Source organism: Xyrauchen texanus, chromosome 44 (genome assembly GCF_025860055.1).
Source record: "Xyrauchen texanus isolate HMW12.3.18 chromosome 44, RBS_HiC_50CHRs, whole genome shotgun sequence".
NCBI lineage: Eukaryota > Metazoa > Chordata > Actinopteri > Cypriniformes > Catostomidae > Xyrauchen > Xyrauchen texanus.
This window is the reverse complement of record NC_068319.1, coordinates 15,472,857-15,498,448: the sequence shown is the minus strand read 5'-3', so window position 1 is coordinate 15,498,448 and position 25,592 is coordinate 15,472,857. Positions and strand designations below refer to the sequence as shown.

The 25,592-nt window shown below is 35.8% G+C and overlaps 1 protein-coding gene across 2 annotated transcripts; it reads right to left on the bottom strand.

Annotated features, from left to right (window-relative positions):
• Positions 1-5,185: 5,185 nt before the first annotated feature.
• On the bottom strand, positions 5,186-24,935 carry LOC127636786 (fibroblast growth factor 13-like). Of its 2 annotated transcripts, XM_052117518.1 has the most exons (7): positions 24,750-24,935; positions 24,350-24,530; positions 21,121-21,288; positions 14,639-14,749; positions 14,446-14,549; positions 10,107-10,305; positions 5,186-6,765 (listed from the first exon to the last, which is right to left on the bottom strand). In XM_052117518.1, exons 2-7 carry the CDS (start codon positions 24,399-24,401, stop codon positions 6,629-6,631), a joined length of 771 nt encoding a protein of 256 aa, XP_051973478.1. In that variant the 5' UTR covers positions 24,402-24,530; positions 24,750-24,935; the 3' UTR covers positions 5,186-6,628. The 2 variants fall into 2 exon arrangements, with proteins under 2 accessions (XP_051973478.1, XP_051973476.1); XM_052117516.1 differs by lacking the exon at positions 21,121-21,288 and having other exon boundaries at positions 5,187-6,765.
• Between the last annotated feature and the right edge of the window lie 657 nt (positions 24,936-25,592).

Sequence of the window (25,592 nt, the reverse complement as noted above, 5' to 3'; positions counted from 1 at the left end):
GAGGGTTTAAAAGTTAAAGGTGTCATGGAGGCAGAGATATGAACTCAGTAGCAGGGTTTATTGAACAGATAACTGAAACAGTGATGTAAACATCATGTGAGTAAATCCAGTTGAGCAGAGTGGCAAACAGCAGGTGAGTAATATCCAGACAGGGTATAGACACGATGAACAGATAATGCCCATGTCGCCCATGCCTAAATCCGCCACTGCATGAAGTCAATGCATTACCCGATGCTCGGAAGATGACGTGTAAGGAAACAAAACTGCAATGTTCTTATTAGCTTAGCACGTGAAAACTATGTAAGAGCATCCCAAAACTAATCAAAACTCTCAGTAAAGTGATCCACCTTAAAGAGATAAGCAACCTTAAAGGGGTCATATCATGAGGAATGTCATTTAGGGGCTCATTAATTCATGACTATCTCTACAGCTCAAAAACATTAACGCCTACTTAAAATAATAGCGCCGTTTAGCCCTGCCCACTGGTGCTTCAGTTCATAAACGGAGAGAGAGCAGGACAAACAAGGCCTACTGTGGCCTAACTATTCCTGAACACAAAAGGGAACCCATCTGGACTATTTTTTATTATTTTTGTATATAAACATGCACTAGACAGACACCTTTGACCATTGTCATGTATCTCGTGCCACTTTTAACCTGTTGCTTGTTGTTAAGATGTGGTGTCAAGTAACAACTCTAAAAAGGAGAAGCCATTTGGTTTTATTCAGCTGCTGTGCCTCTTGTTGTTTTGAGCACATTCTCACACTCATCTGTGCTATTTTTAATTGCTGATGTATGTAAACCTGCACTAGATGGACGTCTTTGACCATCTTGATGCATTTCTGACGATGTGCATTTTAGTTCAGGCTGATACTGGAAACTGGATGTGTGTGCGTCTCGTTCACACCATGCTTTGTACTTTGAGTGTCATGTGGATGTCTTCAGCATATTTCAGTGTGGACTGCAAGGTTCAGCTCATATTAGCATGGAATGCTTGTGAACTAGTTATAATATTATTCAAGCTTTGGAAAGGAACTGTTATTGAAGGATGTGGTAGTTAAAAAACACTTGGGCCCGATCACAAAACAGTAAGTAAACAGTTCCTTACTTTAATATTTTAAATGTCATGACTGTTTGATAGTTTACATTGAAGTTTTAAGGAGGCACTTATGCCAAAACTGAGTGTTTCAGACAAAGGGCTAGAGACAGGGTGGAAAATTATATCATTGCAAGTGGACCTCTGGGTATACAGAAAAATATTTAAAAAAAGAGCATTTCATGATTTTTTTAAAACAAGATACTTCTACTTGACAAGGAAAATGACATAAGATATCAAGTGTTGTTTTCAGTTCAATCTAAATCTATTTTTTGCAATGATTATGCTTAAAACAAGAAAAAAATATTTGTCAATGGGGTAAGAGTAAAAAACTTAAAAGTTTGTTTTAAGCATAAAAATCACAAGTGTTTGTTATTAATATTTAAATAAATGAATCTTTTCATTGTAAGATTGTTTACATATTTTCACTGGAAAAAAATACTGAGTAAGAATATTTTTAGTTTTACCATATGTTTTAAGAGTCCCCACATCCATTGAAAGCACATCCTCCCTGACTCCATGGCAACCAGTGATGGAAGAGGCTGTCAGCCCCGCCTTTCTTCTGCACTCCATCAACATCAGAGCCTCCAAGGCAGAACTCACAGAACAAGCACACCAAAACAGATGGGAACTTCATGCTCAAATCTGCTATAATTCGTACTGTTGTATACTGTAAATGTAAACACAGACCTGCCATGACAGAGTCTTTTTTCAGTGTCTGTAAGCCTGTAAATTGTGTAAGAACTAATATTAGAACTGCACAGTAGCCAATGGAATTATCTGAAGAACAATTCACTATCAGTGTTCACTGAACTGTGTCTTTACCTTAGAGAGTTCAGGTTTATCATAGCTTCTCAAGGCTGGGTTAGAGTGTTATAGATTTGCAGTCTATTACTAAGCATGACTGCACAAAACAGGCTGCCTGCAATGCTCTGTTGTACATGCAATTGAGTCCAGACTTACCCTTGTCTGGTCGTCCTTTTATTTGTATTTAATGGTGCACAGTTTCCTGAGTGCTGCTCTTGGTAGGTTTTTAAACATCGAATCAGCACTGTGCTGTTCATCATAATGTCTTTTTCCATTTAATTTCCTTTCTTCAGTATCTACACATCTCTTATCCCACATCACTCTTTCATATTAGTCTTAACTATACACACCAATCTGTGTGTGTGTGTGTGTGTGTGAGAGAGTGTGTGAGGGGTATAGTAAAACATAAAATCACCTGTATAATAAACATACTAAACAGTCTCTATAAAGAGGATTTTGTGAGGGGTATCGGTAGGGTTAGGAGATATATTAGAAAATATAATAAGCTCTATATAAAAACAATAGAAGCTAATGGAAAGTCTCCATCAAGATAGAAAAACAAACGTGTCTTGTTTGGGCACCATCTAACCAGCTGATATCACATCCTCTTGTCCCCATGTGCAGCTATTTTAATAATAATAAAGTTAATTAATGCAAAGTATTTAGCGCCTCTCCCAGGGGCTAATAAGCCTGTCTCGGTGGGTTTATTGGGAGCGTAAGCCCAGTTCATTAAAAATTCATTAGAGGTTATGAAATATTAACATCGGATTTAATGGCCTTAGCTTGGGCACTGGTGATGATGTAAAAATCCAAGATCCACCCATGTCACCTTTACATTTTCTTAAATTATTAAAGTACATTATGAGTACATTATTGAAGTGACCACACTGTGTACTTGGTCTTGGATGGGTGTATGTTTTCTTTGGAATCTTTTCCTGTTTTACACAATTGGTCTTTTTCTTTTTCAACCTCTTGAAAATGCAGTCAAGCAAAGACCATCTTGCTTCCTTTGGACTAGTTTAATTTCATGCGGTTTTTCATTAAGACGTCCCTCTATATGTCATTAGATTATTAGATCGCGTTTATCTTGTACTTGACTGGAGTTTAATTGGATGGTCTATAAATGAAGCCCATATAATCCCCCTTTACAGTACATTAAACAACAGTTGATTTGTTTTCTGATGGCCTCCCAATAGGTTATGCATTAGACTCCATCAAGGTTTCATTACGCTGTTCCGCTCAAGCAAAGCACAACAAAATCAATTCATTCACAGTGTCTTCATCAATATGAATTCATGAATAGAAAATAGGTAAAACTACTTAAAAATCAAACAGCATTGCTGAACTAATGTTTATTCACAAGTTATGGTTTAAATTCAGATGTATTCACCACTGTTATACAATGAAGTGCCGAAATGAACACTGTGTACATTCCTAAGGGGTTTTGAATGTCACATAGGCTGCATATTCAAAGGGCGAGAGAAATTTCAATGACATCAATGACAAACAAATACTTCAAAATGAGTGAATGAATTAAAACCACTTTTAAATTTAAAGATAGTTAGTATTGTCATTATATCTGTCAGTAAACATTGCTAATAACTTAAATGTCAAACTACTTATTCTAACCCTTAAATAAAAATACAAATAATACAACTGTTGACTCCACTACTTTTTGAAACAGCTTGTGTCAGTGACATGTCTACCGGGAAAACATCCACAGTTCTTGAGTAGGATTTTCTATTTTGTTTGTGTGTGTTATAATGAGTGGAGTCCCCGCTAATATACAGCCACTAATAGATGCAATCTTGATAAATTAAAAGAAAAACTTAGTCAATAAATAATCAATATTATGTCATAAAGTTAAGTATATTTTATACATCTATTGTAATACCCCTAATTCATTAGGGGATTTGATACCCTAGGCTAGGGACCAGATAGATCATTGTCGGACTTGGAGCACTTAAGAGCAATATAAGGGATTCATGTTTGTTATGTGTACAAAGCACTCATGCAAAAATCATGTGGTTGCTATTAGATACTTTAGATCTTAAAAAAAGCTATGGTCCACCCTGCATCCCACCCACCACCTTGCTGAGCACACCCTACTTGTAGTTCCCTGTGATTCCCCAGTGTGAACTAGCAGCCCCGCCCATGTCCCACACAACCTTGCAGGGTACACACTGCTAAAATTCCACTAATTCCCTAGGCAGGGGCCAGATAGCTGAGTCCTAGAGCTAGAACCTAAATCAAATGCCAAGCACCTCAAATTAACACCCAGGGATTTGTTTCATAAATCATTTTAATCATTTAATTTACATCTTGCATTATGAACAACTAGTCTCTAATTTCAATACAATGGCAATTTACACATTACTGCACCTCACCTCAATCTACTCTGTAAAGCTAACCCTATTAACTTTGCACAATTCACACCCCAGAGTTGGTCTTGAGTAACCCGTACAGAAGCAAACCTGGAGAAATGTGGGATTTATATAGCTGACAGACATTCCATTACAAATTCCAAGTATTATGATGTCAAATGACAGTCCAGTTCCAAATCCCATGACACCATAATAGTTGATGCCACAGATAAATGTGTGCGCGCAAGCAGGAAACTACAACTTTCGACGGGAAGATGCATATTCTTCTTTAAGAAAATCAAATAGAGCGAAGCAGCATAAACAGATAAAATCTACTCTACTTAACAAATACATCTGAATTAATTTTGAGGCATCACATGTAAAGGCAGCCTCTCAAGTTTTAAAGAATTAAACATAGGCTATCATTAATTTAATTTACAGTCACATATGGACCTCAATCCCACAAACCACAATAACATTGACAATGAAAACATATATGCATTTTACATTTACTGTATGCATTTTAGCAGACACTTTTATCCAAAGTGGCTTACAATGAATTCAAGGTATAGGCCTAAATGTTTTAATTTGTGAGTTACCATGAAATCGAACCCATGATCTTGGTGTTGCTAGCGGCATGCTCTATCAGTTGAACTACAGGAACTCCAACAACGGCTTATTAGGTACAATATGAGCCCTCAATAATCACCACATGACAAATAACTGAAAATGACAATAAATTCAACTGCAACATAAATAAGTACTTTAAAAAGTAAAATATATGGTATAATCAGCCAGTCAGTAATGCTAAATAAACCCAGCCAGGATAATTACACAAAGTGGAATCCAAATTCCAACCTATGTTCCAGTGAGCAATTGGTGTTCTTGTGTCACAAGCATGTGTGCCATGGCTCTGGTGTATTTAAAGTTGTATTTAAAATACAATAGAGCTAAATGAAGTCATAATTTAAAGTGTATGTAAAAGCAGGGGTGTCACATTTATTAATGTAACAACATAAATTTACTCCTGTAAATACTATTGGTTTGAAGAAGACCTAGCAACGTGATACAAGTGAAGCCTATTATCACTTTATACATAATGAAATGCCATGAATGCTCTGAACATACAAAACATTTTATTCAGTGCAGCTTCATAAATGTACAACAAATAATAAACGGGTGAGTAGCAGGATAAAACGCATTTATATACAGTTGTATTTTACTCCAGTATCCATTTGAGCACACGGTTCCATATTATGATTCCATATTAAGTTAATATACATGGCCACATAGCATGCAGCGTTCATTGTCCCCCATGCATTAAATACACACATGAACAAAAGAGTAATTTGACCAAAAGTTAATGGATGGCTTCTCTTACTTGGCTTTCATTACATTTTTGTTTACAAAAAGAGAGAAAAATGTCTGCCCTGTGTTTACGCAACAGAAATCTTACTGGATAGAGGCTAATCAATAATTTAGACACTTTCTGATTTGATTTTTTTCTTCCAGGATGCTGGGTTTCAAAATTAGAAGGAAAGTAAGGAAAAATATAATGAGACAAAAAACACACCAAGCAGTGATGAACAGAAAGTGGCCTTCATCTATTCTGATTACATTTCCTCTGACTAAATGACATTCACTCTTTCAATATTCTCAACCATCTGTCTGAGAAAGCCGAAATTACACAAATTGACTCACCTCCATACAAAGAGACTAATGACATCTTTGGTGTGCAGACAGACCGAATCCTAAATCTGTTTAATTTGCAGAATAGCAACGTGTGGGGGAAAGCTGAAAAGACCGAAAAAGAGTAGCGTGGAGCAAAATTCCTTATCTAAAAAGCTCACAACAATAAACTGCTGCCTCAAAAAAGCTGAGCTGAAAGACTTGCATCATACATGTATGTCCAAAACCTTTGGGATTTCTGCATCTATATACAGATAAATGTGTCTCACAAGCTGCTCTTCTCATATCGTAGCTTACACAGCACTATGGAGTTGGCATCTCTAAGATGAAATGGAGCAAAACACAAAAGTAGTTATTCTAGAAGATTCTGTAACAATGTCATGGGAGAGACAATGTCTTAAGAGAGAACCACAGTGCTGTATTCTACACATGGAAACAGGAATTGTCCACAAAGGGATCCCTATTACAGTAAGATGGCTTGATTGGTTTGTCTCACCAGGTTGACCTGCAGAAGAATGTACAATGTAGGTTTTCTTGGAAAGATTTTGCACTTGTGTTCTCATCACAGTGATATCAGGAGACGCTAGCTAGCTACCAGCTAAAGGGTTCACCACACTCTTGTAAACACATTTGTGCTGTTTAGTTGATGGTAAGAGTCCGGCAGCTGTACATGTTATGTTGACGCATTCTGGCTCAAAGTCTTGCCACCGTTGAGCATTGCCGAGGCGCTGCGGCTCTTGGTCGGAGTACCACTTCCGGAGCGTGAGAACTCAGTCAGATCGTGGAGTGACGGCTCTCTGTACATAGCAACTATAAAGGACACACACAAAAAAACAGGCCTTAATAAGTTTGTAAAAAGTTTGTCTCATTATTAGTAGATCGATATCTTCCATTTGTGTCCACAAGTCCTCTAACACTGCACAAAAATAGCTAATTGCAATAAAATTAACTTGGGTTTAAATCGAATTGCAAGAAGCTCTCGGGCTCTTTGGTTCTCCAAGCTTCACTTGTGACTGCTCTCAAACAGCTGCAGTTTTTGATTTCCCTTCTGACTTACCCACAGTTCTGTGAAAAAAAGCCCCAATTTAATTGAAGGAAAGAAAACCTCCATGTTTCTTTTCTGTGTTTTAGAAGCTTTCTCAGAAATGTTAGTATCAAAGAGAATACACAGCAATAGGTTGCTCAAGATGTTGCACATTGCAATGTTAACTACAACTGGTAGGGATGGGCAGATCGATCCTATAGGATTAATAATTCCAGCGCTGGCCACAGAGGAACCTGGAGGAATGACAATACAATTTTTAAATAAAACCCTGTCAGCCTAGATTTTGCCGATAAAATACTTCCAAAAAGCAACTTCCGGCAACTATTAATCGGTAAATCCGATATATCGGTTTACCTCTATCCAAGCCTATGTTTGGAATGGAATACTAGCTTTCTGCATAGTACATACTGTATTCTGCCAACTATATATTTAAACTTTGTGAAACATTTCAAACCTTCAAGAAAAAGATTCAAATTAAAATGTTCAAAATCAAAGCTATAATTGAAGTTATTTTCGCAAGTCAAGTGGATTGCATTGTGGGAGACAGTTTTGTGCGCACTGTGTGCTGTATACAGCATAAATAGTAAGAGTGGTATAATTCATTTTAGTAAATTGGTGCATTTTATCTCAATACATTTTGCAACCAGAGAAAGAAGTCATCCAAATATGGGCAGTGAAGATCGTTCACTAAAGGATTAATACTTCAGAAACTGATGTTGTTCGATCCTGACAACTAGTGATTTTATTATTTAGATACCATGAAAATTAATATGTATCATAAGCTTCAAGTGAAAAACTCAGAAATGCTCAAAGACACAGGCAGTCAAACAAGAGGGAGCAGCACTTGGTAATCACACAAAAACAGAGAAACAGCATTTGGAGAACATTTTCACTAGATAACAACAAATCTAAATGTGACACTTATTATAATTTGTTTGTGTGACATTGTTACAAGTTTATTTAAATTAAATGTTGTTAAAACATTGATAATGTTAAAATACACAGATATCTAATATTTTTCCATTTAGGACTATGAATGTAAAAAACAAATATGGCTTTTAAAAATAATACTTAAAATGACCCATTTAAACAATTTTTAAAATTAAAAATTCAATTTAATGGAGGTACCAGCACTAGTATCTAGAACAGTACTAGTACTAGAGATATTGGCCTTGATTGTACTTAGTATCAGATAAAAAATTAAATAAAATAAAATAAGTGGCATTGTCAATCCCTATCCAATGGGGAAATTAAAAGGCAAAGTGGTCATGTTTGTTTGTTTAAATTATGTTTCTTTAAAGCTGAAGTATATAACTTGTTCAGTGTTAAAATAATTTTTCCTATCCCAGCTTAATATGCAGAAAACTATAAGTAAGCCATTTAGAGGTACATTTTCTTGAAAATATCACTGTTTGTTTTGAGAAACCCATTTAGACCCCACCCACCGACATTACTCAACCAATCAGCAATCATCTCTTTGTTTGACAATGGCAGGCAGGCGCGTGGTCAGAAAACTATGTTTATTTTTGTAATTCCATTCAGTGGCATTAGTGTCACAGAAATTACATGCTTCAGCTTTAATTTTTGACAGTAATGAATACGAGGCCGTGAGGGACAGACTTACAGTGTCTTCAATGGGTTGTACTGTTGTTTAAAGTGTTTTGGATTGTTCCACTGATGAAACATCTTTCCAAGAAATGTCAGTAGACAAAAAACCCTCTGCCAAGTCCATGCCAAGTCTATCCCTCAGAGCCTCATTTCCATTCATGTCAAAAATGTCCTTGATATGCCCCTATTACCAATTTGTCTGCTCTGTGTATATCTTATGCCTGAAACATGCTCTTCGCAAGTACTCAAGCGCAAACACTTCTAACAACTTAAGCTTGATTTGATATGTCATTGCATTCTAAAATGTGTCAGAATGCAATTTATAATCATTATATGCATATGCATAATTTATAATCAGTGTTGCCACAAGGAGCACTGTAGCAGGCATTGTCTTAAAGGGATAGTTCACCTAAAAATAAACATTATCTCACTCTCATGCCATCCCAGAAGTGTATGACTGTCTTCTGCTGAACACAAATGAAGATTTTTAGAAGAAAATCTCCACTCTGTTGGTCGTTTCAATGTAAATGAATGGTGGTCAGAAATCTGAAGGTCCAAAAAGCAGATGAAAGTAATCCATACGACTTTAACATGGTTAAATCCATATCTTCAAAAGTGATACGATGGTTGTGGGTAAAAAAACAGATCAACATTTAAGTACTTTTTTTACAATAAATATCCACTTTCACGTTCACATCTGAAAGTGGAGATTTATATTAAAAAAGAACTTTAATATTGACCTGTTTCTCACCCACATTTATCATATCACTTCAGAAGACGTGGATTAAACCACTGGAGTCTTAAGGATTACTTTTATGCTCCTTTTATCTGCTTTCATTCAGATTTCTGTCCACCATTCACTTGCATTGTGAGGATCTAAAGAGCTATTCATCTAAAAATTGTTGTTTGTGTTCTGCAGATGAAAGAAAGTCATACACATCTGGGATCACATCATGAGGGTGAGTATGGAGGGATGAGAGAATTTTGTATTTTTGGGTGAACTATCCCTTTAAACTGTCTTCTATCATCAGTTTTATCTTTCTGGTCAACTATTGTCATGGCAAAGCAACAGTTTGAAGAGAATCTTGCTAAACAAGTTAGTTAAAGTTAAACGTTGACAGTTTATTGCTAGATAACTGAATAAAAACATTTGGTTTTATGGCACAGACATTTAAATGTAATTCAATTGCCCCCCTTGAGTACTGAGGTTTGTTACCACCATTATAACTCAAGAATGCATGTTAAGTATGTACAATGGGATTGCGTACTTTCAATGCTAAGCATTCACATCTGCGTTTACGTATGTTCAAATATGCTTCTGGCCCAAACAAATGTAACTTTGTAGCACCAAACAACTGTAGAAGTGCACACATTCTAGAGAGAAAACAAGCTATTTAGAATTCATGTGCTACAAACGACTAATATCTTCTCCATATAAAGTAGATATTTTTAGAAAGCTATCAGCCTGATGATTAGAATGGGAGACATTTGAACAAACCTTTGAGAGGTTTGGGGATGAAGTGTGCAGCCGGCTTAGTCTTCTTCACATGGTTGCCCTTCATGATTTGGCCCTCTTTGTTGAGACCCAGGTACCAGCCTCGGCCCGACTGCTGCTGCCGATAGATCATTGATGAGTAGGTCACGTAATAGTTCTCAAACACTGACTCTTTGAATTTGCACTCTGGCGTGAAGTGCTCCTGTTATATGGGAAGAGAAGACAACAGAGAATTAATCAGTGGGGAGAGAGAGAGAGAGTAAGGGAAGGGCAATATTTTGGTGAGTGTGTGTGTGTGTGTGCATATAGATAGAGAAAGAGCGAGACATTTAAATTTAGAGATGATAAATGTAGAGATATAAGGGAGAAATACTTTGAAAACTCTAAACACTTTCTAAAACTATCTGATGCAAGTGTTACTGCACACCCTCAGAAAACCAACCGTTTTGATCTCGAAATGTCATACAGCAGCATAGTCATAGTAAAACTTTACTTTATTAAAAACTCCAAAAAAATATTTCAATCTATTTTGAAGATTTATGCATCTCAATACAAGTTGGTAAAAGGCAAACTAAATTTGTTCAGCAAACTTAAGCATTTAAATACATAATAAAATAAAATAAAGGAATATTCAATGCAATTAAATTTGAACTCAATCAACAGCATTTGTGTCATAATGTTGATTATCACAAAAATAATTTTGACGTGACCTTTTCTTTAACAAAATGCAAAAATGTTTGCTCCAACATTTGTTCCAGTGAGAAGTAAATGGGTGCCAATTTGTAAATGTTAAAATACTCACTATTTAAAAAGTATAGTCACAAGATGTAAACAATATGCATGTTAACACAATTTTAGAGTGATAAAATCCCGAACTAACCTTTTCTATGTAAAGTTATAGTCAATTTTGTTCCCATGACGACATAATGCAGTAAACCCTGTAATACCGCAAACATGATGATTTAAACAACTTTACAGCTCAAATAATACACAAGTTTTAACAGAAAAATTTAAGTAGAGCTTTTATAAAATTATAAGCTTCACATTTCTGACCTTAAACCCTCCAAGAACTGGCCCCATTCACTTCCATTGTAAGTGTCTCAATGTAACATAAATCTTTCCTTTTTTTTTTAAATAAAAAAAAAATAATAATAAATAAATATATATATATATAGTACTTAGTTATAATTTAAAATATATATATATATATATATATTTATTTTTATTTATAGTAATCAATACTATACTATATAGGCTATTGATTGAGCTTACCTTGTATTATATGTATATATATATATATATATATATATATATATATATATATATTTTTTTTTTTTTTTTTTGTGGTAATCAACACTATGCCACAAAGGCTGTTGATTGAGCTTACCTTGTATTAAACCCGAAATATTCCTTTAAAAAATTTGTTTTATTTCCAATACATGTTTTTTATTGGAATGCCATTTTATTGTTTTATTTATTTTATTTTATATTGTACGTTGCAATTATTTTACAATTATAGTAGCATACTGGCACCTCATTTTTATTAGATTTGTATTAATTAATTATTTATAATTAATCATTTAATTTTATTATATTATTAATATTATTATTATAATAAAATTATATAATTATATAAATTATAATAATATTCATATTTTATTATTACATTATTTGTATTTATTTGACGTGTTATTGCTGATTTGGCAATATTCTATACAAAACAATCATGTCAATAAAGCACCTTGAAATTTAAAAAAATGTAAAATTGAGAGAAAGAAAGTGGGAGAGAGGAGAGAAAAGACAGAAACAAATTGGAGCTAAAGACGAGGCTCTCAGTCCAGACCAGTCTCTGACAATATCTGCACATCACCTCATCATGATTTGTCTTTAAAACTCTGGTAAATTCCTCTGATTGGAAGCCTAATAAGTGCTCCGACCACAGTTGCATGTCGGCCTGTGTGCTCTCCCTCCAGTTTGTGCCGCAGATTGATTACCATTAAACTCCTGAGGCCTGAAACAATTTGACTCATTCTAGTGGATCAATACTGGGGAAAACAACCTCTCAAAATCAACAAGGAGATACGTGAATAATGGCGCGACCAAATAACACAGGTGCTCGTTTGAGTATTCCTGTAGGCAGACCGTCAGACACAAGCCCACACACAAGAGAACACATACACTTAGTAAAACACTGCGGACAGTGTACAGTGGCTGCTCCCCCACTTTCTCTGCATTACGGTCTTTCGAGTTTCTATACTGCCAGCAATATGCCTCAGAATGTCCATTTTGAATTGACAGAAGCACTTATTGGCACGCTACAAAATTATGCATCTTGCCATAGCTCATTTAATCAAAGGAGAAAGGGTGGAAGGCAGTCACAAAGCCAAATATCCATTATAGCATTATTGTGATTTCTCCATATTTAATAAACGCAGACTATACATATATATATTGGACAGAAAGCAAATATTTTGGGCACCATGCAGTTCTGAATGATGCTTCATCTTCCAGGAGTATGCTTTACATAGTCTAAAAACAAAGCAATTATATAAAGTGTGAATTAGCTTCGAACTTTGTGTGGATGCGAAGTGCGGAGGTGCTAAAGAGAATGTCTAAATATGTTCATTATCTCTTCTTTGAATATGAACGTAATGCTATGATACGAAAGAGAGGCAGATGGTGTCGGGCAGGAGTTGGATCTTGTTAACTCTTCAGTCTATTGATTGTTGCTGTCAGGGATCCAACCTGCAACCTTTAATTTAGCAGCTCTGATCCGTACAGGGCTACCTCCATCCATGAGGCTGTCTAATGTTAATTTGACAACAAAGAGAGGAGCAGTCTACTCTTCAGACAGAAATTGTGATACGTTTACTGCCCTTATCTGCACTCCGAAGAATTTATAATGTGTGCCATCCCTTAGAATTTAACTGATGGATTATGAGCTGATCCTTCAGGATGGCAATTTCATTGGTCTCACTGGGTAAATACAATGTAAAATAAATAGATCCACAGATGGATGGATGGATGGATGGATGGATGGATGGATGGAGAGACAAACAGACAGACAGATGGCTGGATGAGTAGAAAATAAAGATAAAGAAAGAGCAATAGATAGATAGATAGATAGCTAGATAGATAGATAGATAGCTAGATAGATAGATAGATAGATAGATAGATAGATAGATAGATAGATAGATAGATAGAAAAGAAAGAGCGATGGACTGGCGTACGGACGGATAGATAATGATGGATGGATGGATGGACAGACAGATAGAAAGATAGATAATGATGGATGGATTGATGGATGGATGGATAGATAGATAATGAAAATCGATAGATAGATAGATAGATAGATAGATAGATAGATAGATAGATAGATAGATAGATAGATAGATAGATAGATAGATAGATAGATAGATAGATAGATAGATAGATAGGTAGATAGGTAGATGGGTGGATGATGGAAAAGAAAGAGTGATGGACTGACGTATGGATGGATAGATAATGATGGATGGACAGACAGATAGATATGATGGATGGATGGAAAGAGTAATAGATAGATAGATAGATAGATAGATAGATAGATAGATAGATAGATAGATAGATAGATAGATAGATAGATAGATAGATGGAAAAGAAAGAGCGATGGACTGGCGTACGGACGGATAGATAATGATGGATGGATGGATGGACAGACAGATAGAAAGATAGATAATGATGGATGGATGGATTGATGGATGGATGATGGATGGATGGATAGATAATGAAAATCGATAGATAGATAGATAGATAGATAGATAGATAGATAGATAGATAGATAGATAGATAGATAGATAGATAGATAGATAGATAGATAGATAGATAGGTAGATGGGTGGATGATGGAAAAGAAAGAGCGATGGACTGACGTATGGATGGATAGATAATGATGGATGGACAGACAGATAGATATGATGGATGGATGGAAAGAGTAATAGATAGATAGATAGATAGATAGATAGATAGATAGATAGATAGATAGATAGATAGATAGATAGATAGATAGATAGATGGAAAAGAAAGAGCGATGGACTGGCGTACGGACGGATAGATAATGATGGATGGATGGATGGACAGACAGATAGAAATATAGATAATGATGGATGGATTGATGGATGGATGATGGATGGATGGATAGATAATGAAAATCGATAGATAGATAGATAGATAGATAGATAGATAGATAGATAGATAGATAGATAGATAGATAGATAGATAGATAGATAAAATCATCCAGAAAATTATGGATGGATGGATGTATAGATAGATAGATAGATAAAGGACTGGGATTAGAGTGTACTTACGGATGTGTACAGGTAGCCCTCATTGTTCATAGCCAGGTAGAGCTTCGTTTGGACTCCCTGAATAGCCACCACCCGGAGCCCAACAGGGATGAGGTTGAAAATAGCTGTGAAGTTACAGTACAACAAAAGAGAAGTGAACCAATGGGAAAGATGTGTGTTGGACTTGTTTGAACATGTTGTGTAGTGAACGAACCATAGCTATTATCTTCCTCTTTTGTACCATCAATGCTCCCATCAGCTTGGAGTTGTAGATGAAAGCCTTGTCGACTGTAGAGCTTGGTGACTATCCCCTTGAGCTGGGGCTCTGTGGAATTTAGACAACAGTATTTAGGAGGAGGAGGAAAAGAGCAAGAGAGATAGAAAAGGAAGGGCGTGCAAAAGCAAAATATATGGGGTAAAGAAGAAGAGAACATCCAGTGCAAAGGAACAGCTTCTGAAAGCCAAGAAATGACTGTTGCAAACTGATAAAATGTGAACTGTGAAAACACAAGGGGAGTTGGTGCCAGCAGAATTACAAAGCATGCCTCAGTGTCCATGCGACAGATAACTCCACCAACATTACATAATTCTAAAAGAGCAACCATTGTGACATAGTGAGATTAGAGTAATCATCTGATTTCAGACAGTTCTACACTGTAAAAAGTGGTAACCTGCAATTCGAGATATTTTTGCTTGATCAAGCTCTTAAAATTCATTTTGCTGGTATAAATGAATGTCGAGTCAATTTTGATGTTAAGCACACTTTTCTCAGCATATACATTTTATTTGATGATACTTATGCAGTAAAAATAGTGAATAGTTATTTCACAAACAGGCCTACAGACATTTAATAAAAGTGATTCCTATTTTACTTCCATTTTAATCTCTGTAATTATATGCAGATGTTATCTCAAGGACATATTTTATCTGATCTGCCCCTTATAAATTACAGTAACACTAACAGGTTCCATTCTTTAACATTAGATTATATATTATATATAATTATTACAGCATTTATTTATAAAAAATACAATTGTTCATTGTTAGTTCATAGTACATTAACAAATGTTAACAAATACAACTTCATAAATGCAGTAAAAGTATTGTTTATTGTTAGTTCATGTTAACTTATGTTGTTAAATCACGTTAACAAAAAGAACCTTATTGTAAAGTGTTACCGAAATTGTATTTGTTGGTGTAAGCCAATCTAGTCCAGTTGATTAAGTCATATAGGGTTGATTATCAGGAAAATGTCCTGGTGCAATTTCGCACCAAAATCAAAAGATTCAAATACATTGTATTTGTAAATTATATTTTTCATATAGAAAATAACGCCTCTTTTAGGGCCATTAAGATTTCTTACATAGTGACAATATTTTCATGAGTTGCGCACATTTCACACCCCCTCCCCCCAACAATTCTTGTTACCGCAACACAAAATAAAGGGCAATTGTGATATTCTTGTTACCACATCGTGAATTTCTTTTTTAGATATATGATTTAAATTGTCAAGTATTTATACATCACAGTAGTATTCTCTTGGTACTGGCTTTCATTTAAGCTGATCTCAATTAAAAAGAGCATTGTACAACAGCATCTTTTTACTGTAATAGAGTTTTGAAAAAATGACTGTGTCACGATAATGAGCATCATCATTGAAAATAATTGAGATAGAATGTGCTTAGGTGTCCTGAAAACAATGTCACAATGCAAAAAGTCTTAATCTTCACAATGTATGCTTCATTTACTTTGTTTGTTTTGACTTGGGGTTAAAAAATGACCAGGACATTTTTTGACAGGTTTCGTGAGAATCACCCATAATTGTTTATTTATTTATTTTTTCTGCCCTTTTCTCCCAATTTGGAATGCCCAATTCCCAATGCACTCTAGGGCCTCGTGGTGACGTAGTGACTCGCCTCAATCCGCATGGCGGAGGATCAGTTCATTTACATGTATCCACATAAAGCACATTTTTACATTGTAAGTGTTTACTTCAGCCCCAACTACAATCAGAAGCTCACTAGACTGATACATAAACAATATTCAAATGTATTGCTTTCATCATTTAATTTGATTGCTTTTAAATAAACAGTACCTTCACAAACACAACAAGGAAAGAAAACCCGAAGGATAGACCCATAGCAAGTTCAACAAAATATGAAATGTTCAACATGCACTCAACAAAATCTAAACAGTAGAACAGATATCTATTAACCAGAACTCTGACTCAGACTGTGTATAGACTGCATATGTAGAACAAATGATCGTTCTGTGTGCCCTATTGCAACATCAGCTCTATACCTCATAAAGAAGCCCGTGCTCAAACGCTGTGAACTGTGAAATCCCCTTGCTACTCTGCACAGTGGATTTCAGGTCTGATAAACACTCATACGACACAGGATGGAGTTAAAGACTCCTACTGGAAAGTTCTTAATGACGACTATGATGATGGTGGTGATGATGATGAAGAAGATGATTGATGGACATGGGTTTTTGGGTAGATTCTGATAAAAAGAACACACATAACATCAGACCTGGCCGCCTTCTCTTGCGTTTCTTTGAGCCAAAGAGTTTGACGCGTGAGAATAAGTTCAGCCTGCTGGGTTTCTCACAGTTGCCGATACTCTTGTTGGGGCTGCTGGCGCAGCGGCCAACGTTCGCTTTCTCCCGCTCCCTCGCCTGCCTCTTCTGCCGGATGAGGGAGCTGGCGATCGCTGCGGCTGTAGCCAGTTTGGCGTTTTTAGTGTGGTGACGCGTCCCAGAATAAAATCTACCTCTCACACACCATGTGTTGGGTGTGCTCAAAACATTGTCACTGATAAAGACAAATCAATACTCCATGACGGACTGCGTAATGGTCATCAGTCCATTTTCCTCACAGGAATTGAGCATTTTCCAATATGATAAACAAAAATCACTTTTTTTTCAAACATTTACAACAGCTAAATAGTGCAGTCAGCTTTCTGACATGGTGCATCAGCAGCCCTCGAGCAACAGCTCCCTTTCTCTCTGGGGAAAAGCTGTCGTCCAGAAATGAAATATATAGATCTTTAAAACAACGTGTTTGCATGAGATAGAAAAGAGTGCCATCGTGCCATGATCCAAATCTCCCTTATTCCGAAGCTCCGATGTGTCCACTACTGATTCAGACAAATGTGAGCACCTGTTAACACACCGTGTCTCTGGAAAAATAGGTTCTTCATGTGAGAAACAGGGAGGGAATTGTGTCACCGCCTTTCAATAATGCACCCATTAATTGAAGTTGAGGTGATAAATCGGCATCTGTGCTCTTGGCTGCTTCCCCTGCAGCTGTGATCCTGTTTTCAGCAGTGGATATCTGCATACAGTAGGTGCTCAACAGACTCGTCCCCATTCACAAGACCGCCCAAAATATGGAGATTCAGAGCCGTATGTATAACAAAACATATGTGAACTACCATTCAAAGCACAGACATGTGATTTAATTAGGAAAAATATCCACATCCACAAATGCGGAGATTCCAGACTCCTCTCCTCTCTCTGCAGCAGCACGCCTCATTCCACACACAGCGGCTCCTGCAGCGGGCTGCATGGTGACAGACAGCCCAGGAAACGTGACTGTGGTCTTCAACAAGGCGGGAGCCATGAATAAACAGCACTATTGCCTCCACTGAAATCGGTTGTAATACATTACCATTTCATTTTCGTATATTTTGTTTTCTTAAATTGCAGTGTAGCCTATGGCTTTAAAGAATATTCCGGGTTTAATAAAAGTTAAAGTGATAGTTCACCCAAAAATGAAAATTCTCTCATCATTTACTTACCTTCATGCCATCTCAGATGTGCATGATGTTCTTTCTTCTACTGAACACATAAAAGGCACCATAAAAGACTCCAATGGTAAAATGAATATTTTTAAAAGTGATATGATAGGTGTGGGTGAGAAACAGTTCAATACTGACGTCCTTTTTTACTATTAATCTCTACATTCTTCTTTTTTTGTTTTTGCTGATTCACGTTATTTGCGCATATAGCCTCCTACTGGGCAGAAGGAGCATTTATAGTACAAAAGGACTTAAATATTGATCTGTTTCGCACCCACACCTAAAACACTGGAGTCGCATGGATTATGCTTTTATACTACCTTTATGTGCTTTAGGAGTTTCAAATTTCTGGCCACTATTCAGTTGCATTGTATGAACCTATACAGCTGAAATAATAGTTCTAAAAATCTTTATGTGTGTTCAGCAGAAGGAGGAAAATCATACTTATCATATTTGTGTAATATCCAATATTACAAATTTGTTTTCATCACGAAGTAACGCTGGTATAAACCCTGTAATCCAGTAAAACTCTGTAACTCTAGTAAACCCTGGACTTGATCACACTAAAATCCGTTAACCATGAATAACTTTGACATTTTTAGCAAAACTTTTTAAAACTGTGTTATGTTTATGGATTTATCCATTACAAGTGCCTCACTATAACTTAGGTTTTTGCTTTTTTGTTATTGTTTGTTTTGTTTTTTGTTTTTTTAAAGAACAAGGGATGCGTCAAATGTAGTCAATTGAGCTTACATTGCACTGAACCAGGAACATTTCTCTAACATATTTTCTTGTATAAGAGAGTACGGTAGCCTAGAGTATGTGTTCACAATGTGTGTTTACTTTTTAAGCAGCCTATTTTATGTCATGATATTGTACGTATTGCATTGTAACAAAAGCAAATATATTCAAACGCATGTCTATCATAATAACAATTCAGAGTTTATATTATAGCATTTTCCTCTCAAAGCTAATCTTCAAACAGACCAACAAAAATCCATTTATCAGCCTTCTGCCAGTGTTACATAACAAGTTTCTCCTGATTTTTTGAACATATAGAAATGCAGCAGAAAATGCATTATCTTGAGAAATAAATCCGATTAAGCTTCCAAAACTATTGCAATGTAAGGACTGGTCTGTTTCAGGCATGGTTTAATCCATGATACTTTGATGGAAAAAACTAGAAACTCTGCTGACACTCTTCAGCTCAAGTCCAACCGAACTGTAGTGAATTTCAGAACCACGGACAGCTAAAAAGTACCACACCTCTCTGTTAATAACAAACAAAACCTTGTTCAACAGCTCCGCTCATTTTTACACGTAGCCAGTATGTCAAACAACTCCTACAAAAACAGAACTTTTGCTTCAACTGGCAGACATCTAAAAGTATACCTGATACAGATCTTCTCAAGGGAAACGCCATGCTTCACTCAGAGGCATCTGAATAACTCTTTCGCACCTCTTCAGTGCAAAGCAAGAAAAAAAGGGCGTTGCAAACTTTCAACCAATTCTCATGAGTATTTTATCCATTAAAAGTGTGCTGCCCGGTGATCATAGCAGATCATTATATTCAATTATTGACAGACCACGATGAGTTTAGGGCGCCTCATGTATTATGCATTAGATGTATCTGTAACACTGCCAACTCTAACATTCTCTTCAGGGTCATTTACAGCAAGAAGATGAGCAGAGGGTAGAGAGAGAGAGAGAGAATCTTCAGAGCAAACACTTTTTTGGGATAAATAAATCCTAATCACAGATTACATTGGGGTTTTTTTTGTTGAGAATTTACTTATGTTTGAGGTTGCAATTGGATAAGAGGAATAAATGGCACCAAATATATATATATATATACATTTATACATCCACAATAATAGCAAACATCATAGATTACAGTATTATTGTTGCCAAGGCAGCATCATGAAATACAGCATGCCAATGAACTAAACCCATTTGGACACAAAGCCCTGCTTCTATATATTATTCTTGTAAATAAAAACATCAAAGATCAGCACTGCAAAGCAGCCAAGGCACCAACGTCAGTGCTCAGTGTTCAGAGAGAGACTAATGAGATGTCAGCGTAATGAGGAAACAGGATTTTTCTCAAACAGGGGGAATTGAATTAGTCTAGCCTTCCTTCCTGTTGTGTTGTACCAAAACAAGCATACTTTCCTACTAATTGAATGCATCTGATCTAATGTGAGTTTAAGATGTTCCCTGCTTTATTTGAATGATTGAATATAAAATCACAAAGCCAGCTGAAAGAACAATACCCAATCATCAAATTATGTGTAATTTACAACGCAAATGAAGTTACACAATATGATGTTAATAAATCAGTTCAATTGACTAAAGGTTGGATCATTTTACCTAAACATTTGGAAATGACTTAGATTGAAGATTAAAAAACAAAACAAAACAATTATTGGTTTTCTCTAGGGGAGGGGATTCAAGCGGACTCTATTAATTCTTTGTAACAAAACATTTTTTTTCATGAACCTTTTAGCTGAGAGAGAGAGAAAACAACCCCACCCAAGTTTAAGAGCTGATCTCACAACACACCACTAGATGGTGCTAATAGATGTTATATGGACTGAGATTAAATATTGGGCTCACCCCTGAACTGAAGTGCACAAAAAGGGACTTCTGAAGTGCAATGTTCTTGGAAGTGCATACATGCAGGAGTGACAGCTTGTGCTGCTGACCCAGACGTGAATGCATACTGAACATTCTCTATTTAGTAAAATCTTTATATTAAAAAACCTGTGGGTAAATATTGTGATTATTTAAACTGGTTTCATAGATCACTCTGATGTGAAATTAGCATTGAAAGTGCCACTTTATATTTTGGTGCTAGGCAGGCAGAATTGATAAACCTCTCATCTGGACAAACCTTCATTATTCTCTTTTTTCTTTAGAACGAAGAGTTTCCAGAATGGACAACAAAAGAGCTCCTGACATTTATTATGAAAGGGTGAGTTTTCTTTCTGATCTACTGCAAGAGACTGAGTTGACTCCGCCCGCAAGAGAATGTACTCCTTGCCATCTTGAACTGTGTATACTCAACATAATGAGAGAACAACACGTATTAGGAAAAGTTATGGTATCTGACAACTCATCGACATCATATTTACACTTAACAGTAACAAATACATGCATGCAACTGTGCACATACACACAAGAGGCAGAACGAAAAAAGAGCAGATATGTTTGCAAAGATGATGCTGACATCTAGTGGTAAAGCAATGGACTTAGTAGTGCATTCTGATTCAATATTTATAGCAATTATATTTTCACTATATTTATACACCAGTGAATGTGTTATGTATTCAGAAAAGACAATAATAATTATTTGAACATTTGTAATGACACTGCAACAGTCAGATAAAAACAAATTTGTATCATATTGTACACAAAAACAGGATTTGGACACATATAAAACACACCTGTATCATGATCATAACGTGAATCACAACGCTTTCTGATATTCAGCCACAAACTATGAGATTGTTCTGGAAGTGTCTTTTTTACACATGTGGGGAGGAGTATCACATAGCTCTGACACTTTTATTGGGCTTACAAAGTGTAAATCACTGTAGCAGACCAAGTGATTTGCGTAGTAAGTGAATTATATACTACGGAAGCCCTGAACTGTACTGTTTTCTTGTTTAGTGCCTTCCCTGTCCTAAAAAATACATTAAAATGTTCTAAGTCTATTTTTTTTCTCTGTTTGTTTTCTATCTCTCTAAATGTTTTTAATCTCTTTAAAAAAAAATCAACAAATGTTTTTCTAAAAAAACATTTTTATCTTTAAATATTTTCTCTCAAAAACATTTCATCTTAAAATTTTAACAATCAACAGCTTTTGTGGCATAATGTTAATTACTGCACAAATTAATGTTGCCTCATCCCTCCTTTTCTTCAAACATTGAGGTAACAGTGGAGTACTTACCAAAACAAATGAATGGGGCCAATTATTGGAGAGATTAAAAGCAGAAAAATTAAGATAATTATTTTATAAAAACATCTTACATTAATTATTCTGTTAAAAATGGTATATTATCTGAGCTTTCGAGTTATTAAAAAAGGTGTTTTTTAATGGTTATTTTAGGGTTACGTTTTTGTCATGGCACCAAAGATTTGCAGCAAAACTGCATTTCATTGGCTCTGTACTTGTATTTTGCACAATGACAATAAAGTTGAATCTAATCTAAAGATGTAAAACTGATATAACTTTAACACAGAAAGGGTAAGTAATTTGTTTTACACTAAACTTTTATAAAAGCCTTACATTCATTCTTCTGTTAAAACTCATTTACAGAGCTGTAAATCTGTTTAAATTGTAATTTTTTACAGTCATTTTAGGGGTTGTTGATATTACATCGTCATGGCAACTAAATTCTAAAATTGGCTATAACCGCACATGAAAGTGATTTTAGCACACTAAAATCATGTTAACACATATTGTTCATGTCTTGTGGCTACACTTTTAAAACGGTCAGTATTTTAGCAAATACAGATTGGCCACATTCACTTCCATTGTAAGTGCCTCACAACCCAGATTTTTGCCCTTTTTCTTTTTTTAAAGAAAAGGGGGACAAGACTAAATGAATTTTTTGGTAACCAACATAGCTTGTATTGAACCCGGAATATTCCTTAAATAAAGCAAGGCTAGCAAATAATAATAAAAAAAACTTGCTTTAAAGGTGCACTCAGTAACTTTTTCTTTGTGTCATCTCTTACTTACACTGACACCTTGCAGCTTGGATGCAGCATCATTTAATAACAATAATTTTCAGTTTCAGATGTTATTGTAGAAATGTAGTATTCACAGTCAGACATGATTCATTTAATCAACGAGTGAAAGTGTCAAATAACAGGATGGTTACTGAGATTAATCGAGTAGTATTCAGCTGGTCGTGTGATTCTAACATGGCAGCCCCCATGTGTGGACCCTCTTCATGTAGAATAAAACAGCTTTTATAAGATTACTGATATGACTGGAGTCTTCATTTTAATGTGAGTGCTAATGATTTCCTACATATATAGCAAAATTACAATTCATGTCTTTAGGAGTTAAACTTTTTTAATGAGGAAAAAATGACTGAGTGCACCTTTAAGCTGAATCCTCTCAGGTCTGTTGAATATAATTAAAGGTTATGTCTTGCACTAATTTAACATGGACTCAGTGTGGATCTGTAGATTGTTCTTTTCTATGACGTAATACACTTTAATGAGTTTCTTTCCCACAACGACTTAATCAAACGTAATCCTCTGTACAACCAATTATTCTCAGGGGTTTATGGACATATTACTTAATAATGACCCATCCACAGACGAGTACACAAACATACACACATTCATACTGAGTAACGCACTTGAGTGCTTGCTGACCTTATATAAAAAATGTATCACAATAAAATATGCTATTTATGTCCTGTGAGAGAACCACTGTTGACTAGAAACCAGAATGCATCCTCGCTTTATACAGCATGCTTAATGTATTTTTAATGAGGTAGCCTCTCCGCCTTTACTAGGTACTCAGCCTACACCCGTGAACTGAAGCGTTAGTTCAAGAAAAATACATATTTGCATTTACAATCCTCTAAATATGCATTCTGGGCCCTAGCTATCACCTCGCATTATCAAAAGAGAAGAAACGTAATTGCTGTTCTGAAAAGAGTGGAAAGCTAGTTTTGCCTCTCGTGAAGCGGAGTCGCGCGCTAGGCTTTACAGAAGATTTAAAGTGACAGCACCATGTCTAATCATAAACAAACATGCGTACGCACTTGTTGGTTGTATATATCTATAAGCTTAAACGCTAAAATTGTATGTATTTATCTGTTGTTAAATGTTAATGAAAGTTACTCTCTGTTAAGGCCTTTACTGACAGATACGTAACAACTAGGCACCGCGTAAATCAATTTTTAATGATTTGCCGTGCGATGCTTGACATCGCGGTCCATTAATTGTAATCGCTTGCATCACCTGCACTCTGATGAAAAGCTACGTGCATTCTTTTGTAGAATCACACTAAATGTATCAGAATACAAAAGAGAAGGAAAAATGCAAAACTACAATGCAACCCTTTCTTGGCAAACGCTATAAATACGATGTCTTACCCTTGGTTGCATCTTTATCTTCTTTAATCTTTAGTAATGCTTTCCCGCTCATAGATCCCAGTTTTGATGCAGAATTCCAGATGACAACTCACACCAAATCGGTCTGATCATTTAAAAAGAGCTCTTCTGTTCAACAGTGGCCAACCCCTCCTTAAAGGAACCAGCTTTCCAATTAAGAGCGCTGTTTAACATAGAGAACCGGTTACTGATTGTATAAGTGTTTTTCTATTAAATTGTGATTTTTATCATGTAAAATAAAGAATATGTATGCCTTGTAAAATAATGTGTGTGTGTGTGTGTCTATTCACACTCATACAAATCATGGTTAATTACATACTTTCATTTAATGGACAGTTACACATGAATATCAATAGTTTTGGATGTGTAACTGAACTCTTACCGTTTGCATGTCGTTATTAGCGCTCCGCTTTGTTCCGTATGACAGAAGACAGCAAAGCAAGGCGTAAAAAATACAATAAAACAATCTTTGGATAAAATATCAGTGCGCTTTAAAAGTGGCCTTACTCCCTTTTTAATGTCGCTCGTTCTGAAGTGAACAAGATCACAATTCTAGCGTTTCTTTGACACATCAATCAGATCACATGGCGGTGTATCATCCCGCAACGCAACGGTTGAGGTCGCGAGCCCAGTCCCCAAACTTCACCACGTGACGCGTGACGTTACCACCGTTTGCGCGTCATACTCCAGAGTTGACAAACGTGACGTAGAACATTTACGCAAGAGTATTCTTAAACTACATCAGACTGACGTGAATGATTCTGCAGTTTTTAACCGTTAAGTCACTCAGCTCATTCTGTCCATCATTTAAATGTAGAATATAGTGGGTTTCCTTTCCCTTTCCTTTATTTATTCACTTGTTTGTTTACATACTGTAGCCTACATAATTAATGCCCATAAAAAAGTGAAACTCTAGCATTGGAGTTTTTAAATTTCCTCATTCAAGAGCAACATTAATTATGTAGTTTAAACTTCCTGTTTGACTGCCACAGTGGCAAGAAGTCCCCAACCTAGTTACATAAAAACGTCAGTGTTATTATTTCTTGGATTGTGGGATCTGAGCTCTATAAATATTTTAATTTTACATGGTACTCAAACAAATATGGCTCATTGACAAATAAGGTTGTCTGAGGCAACAAAAAAGAGAAACCCTTTAAAAATCTTGTTTACATTTATTATATGATATTTTCTCACAACACCGTTTTAAGGGTCTAAAGTGGTCCTC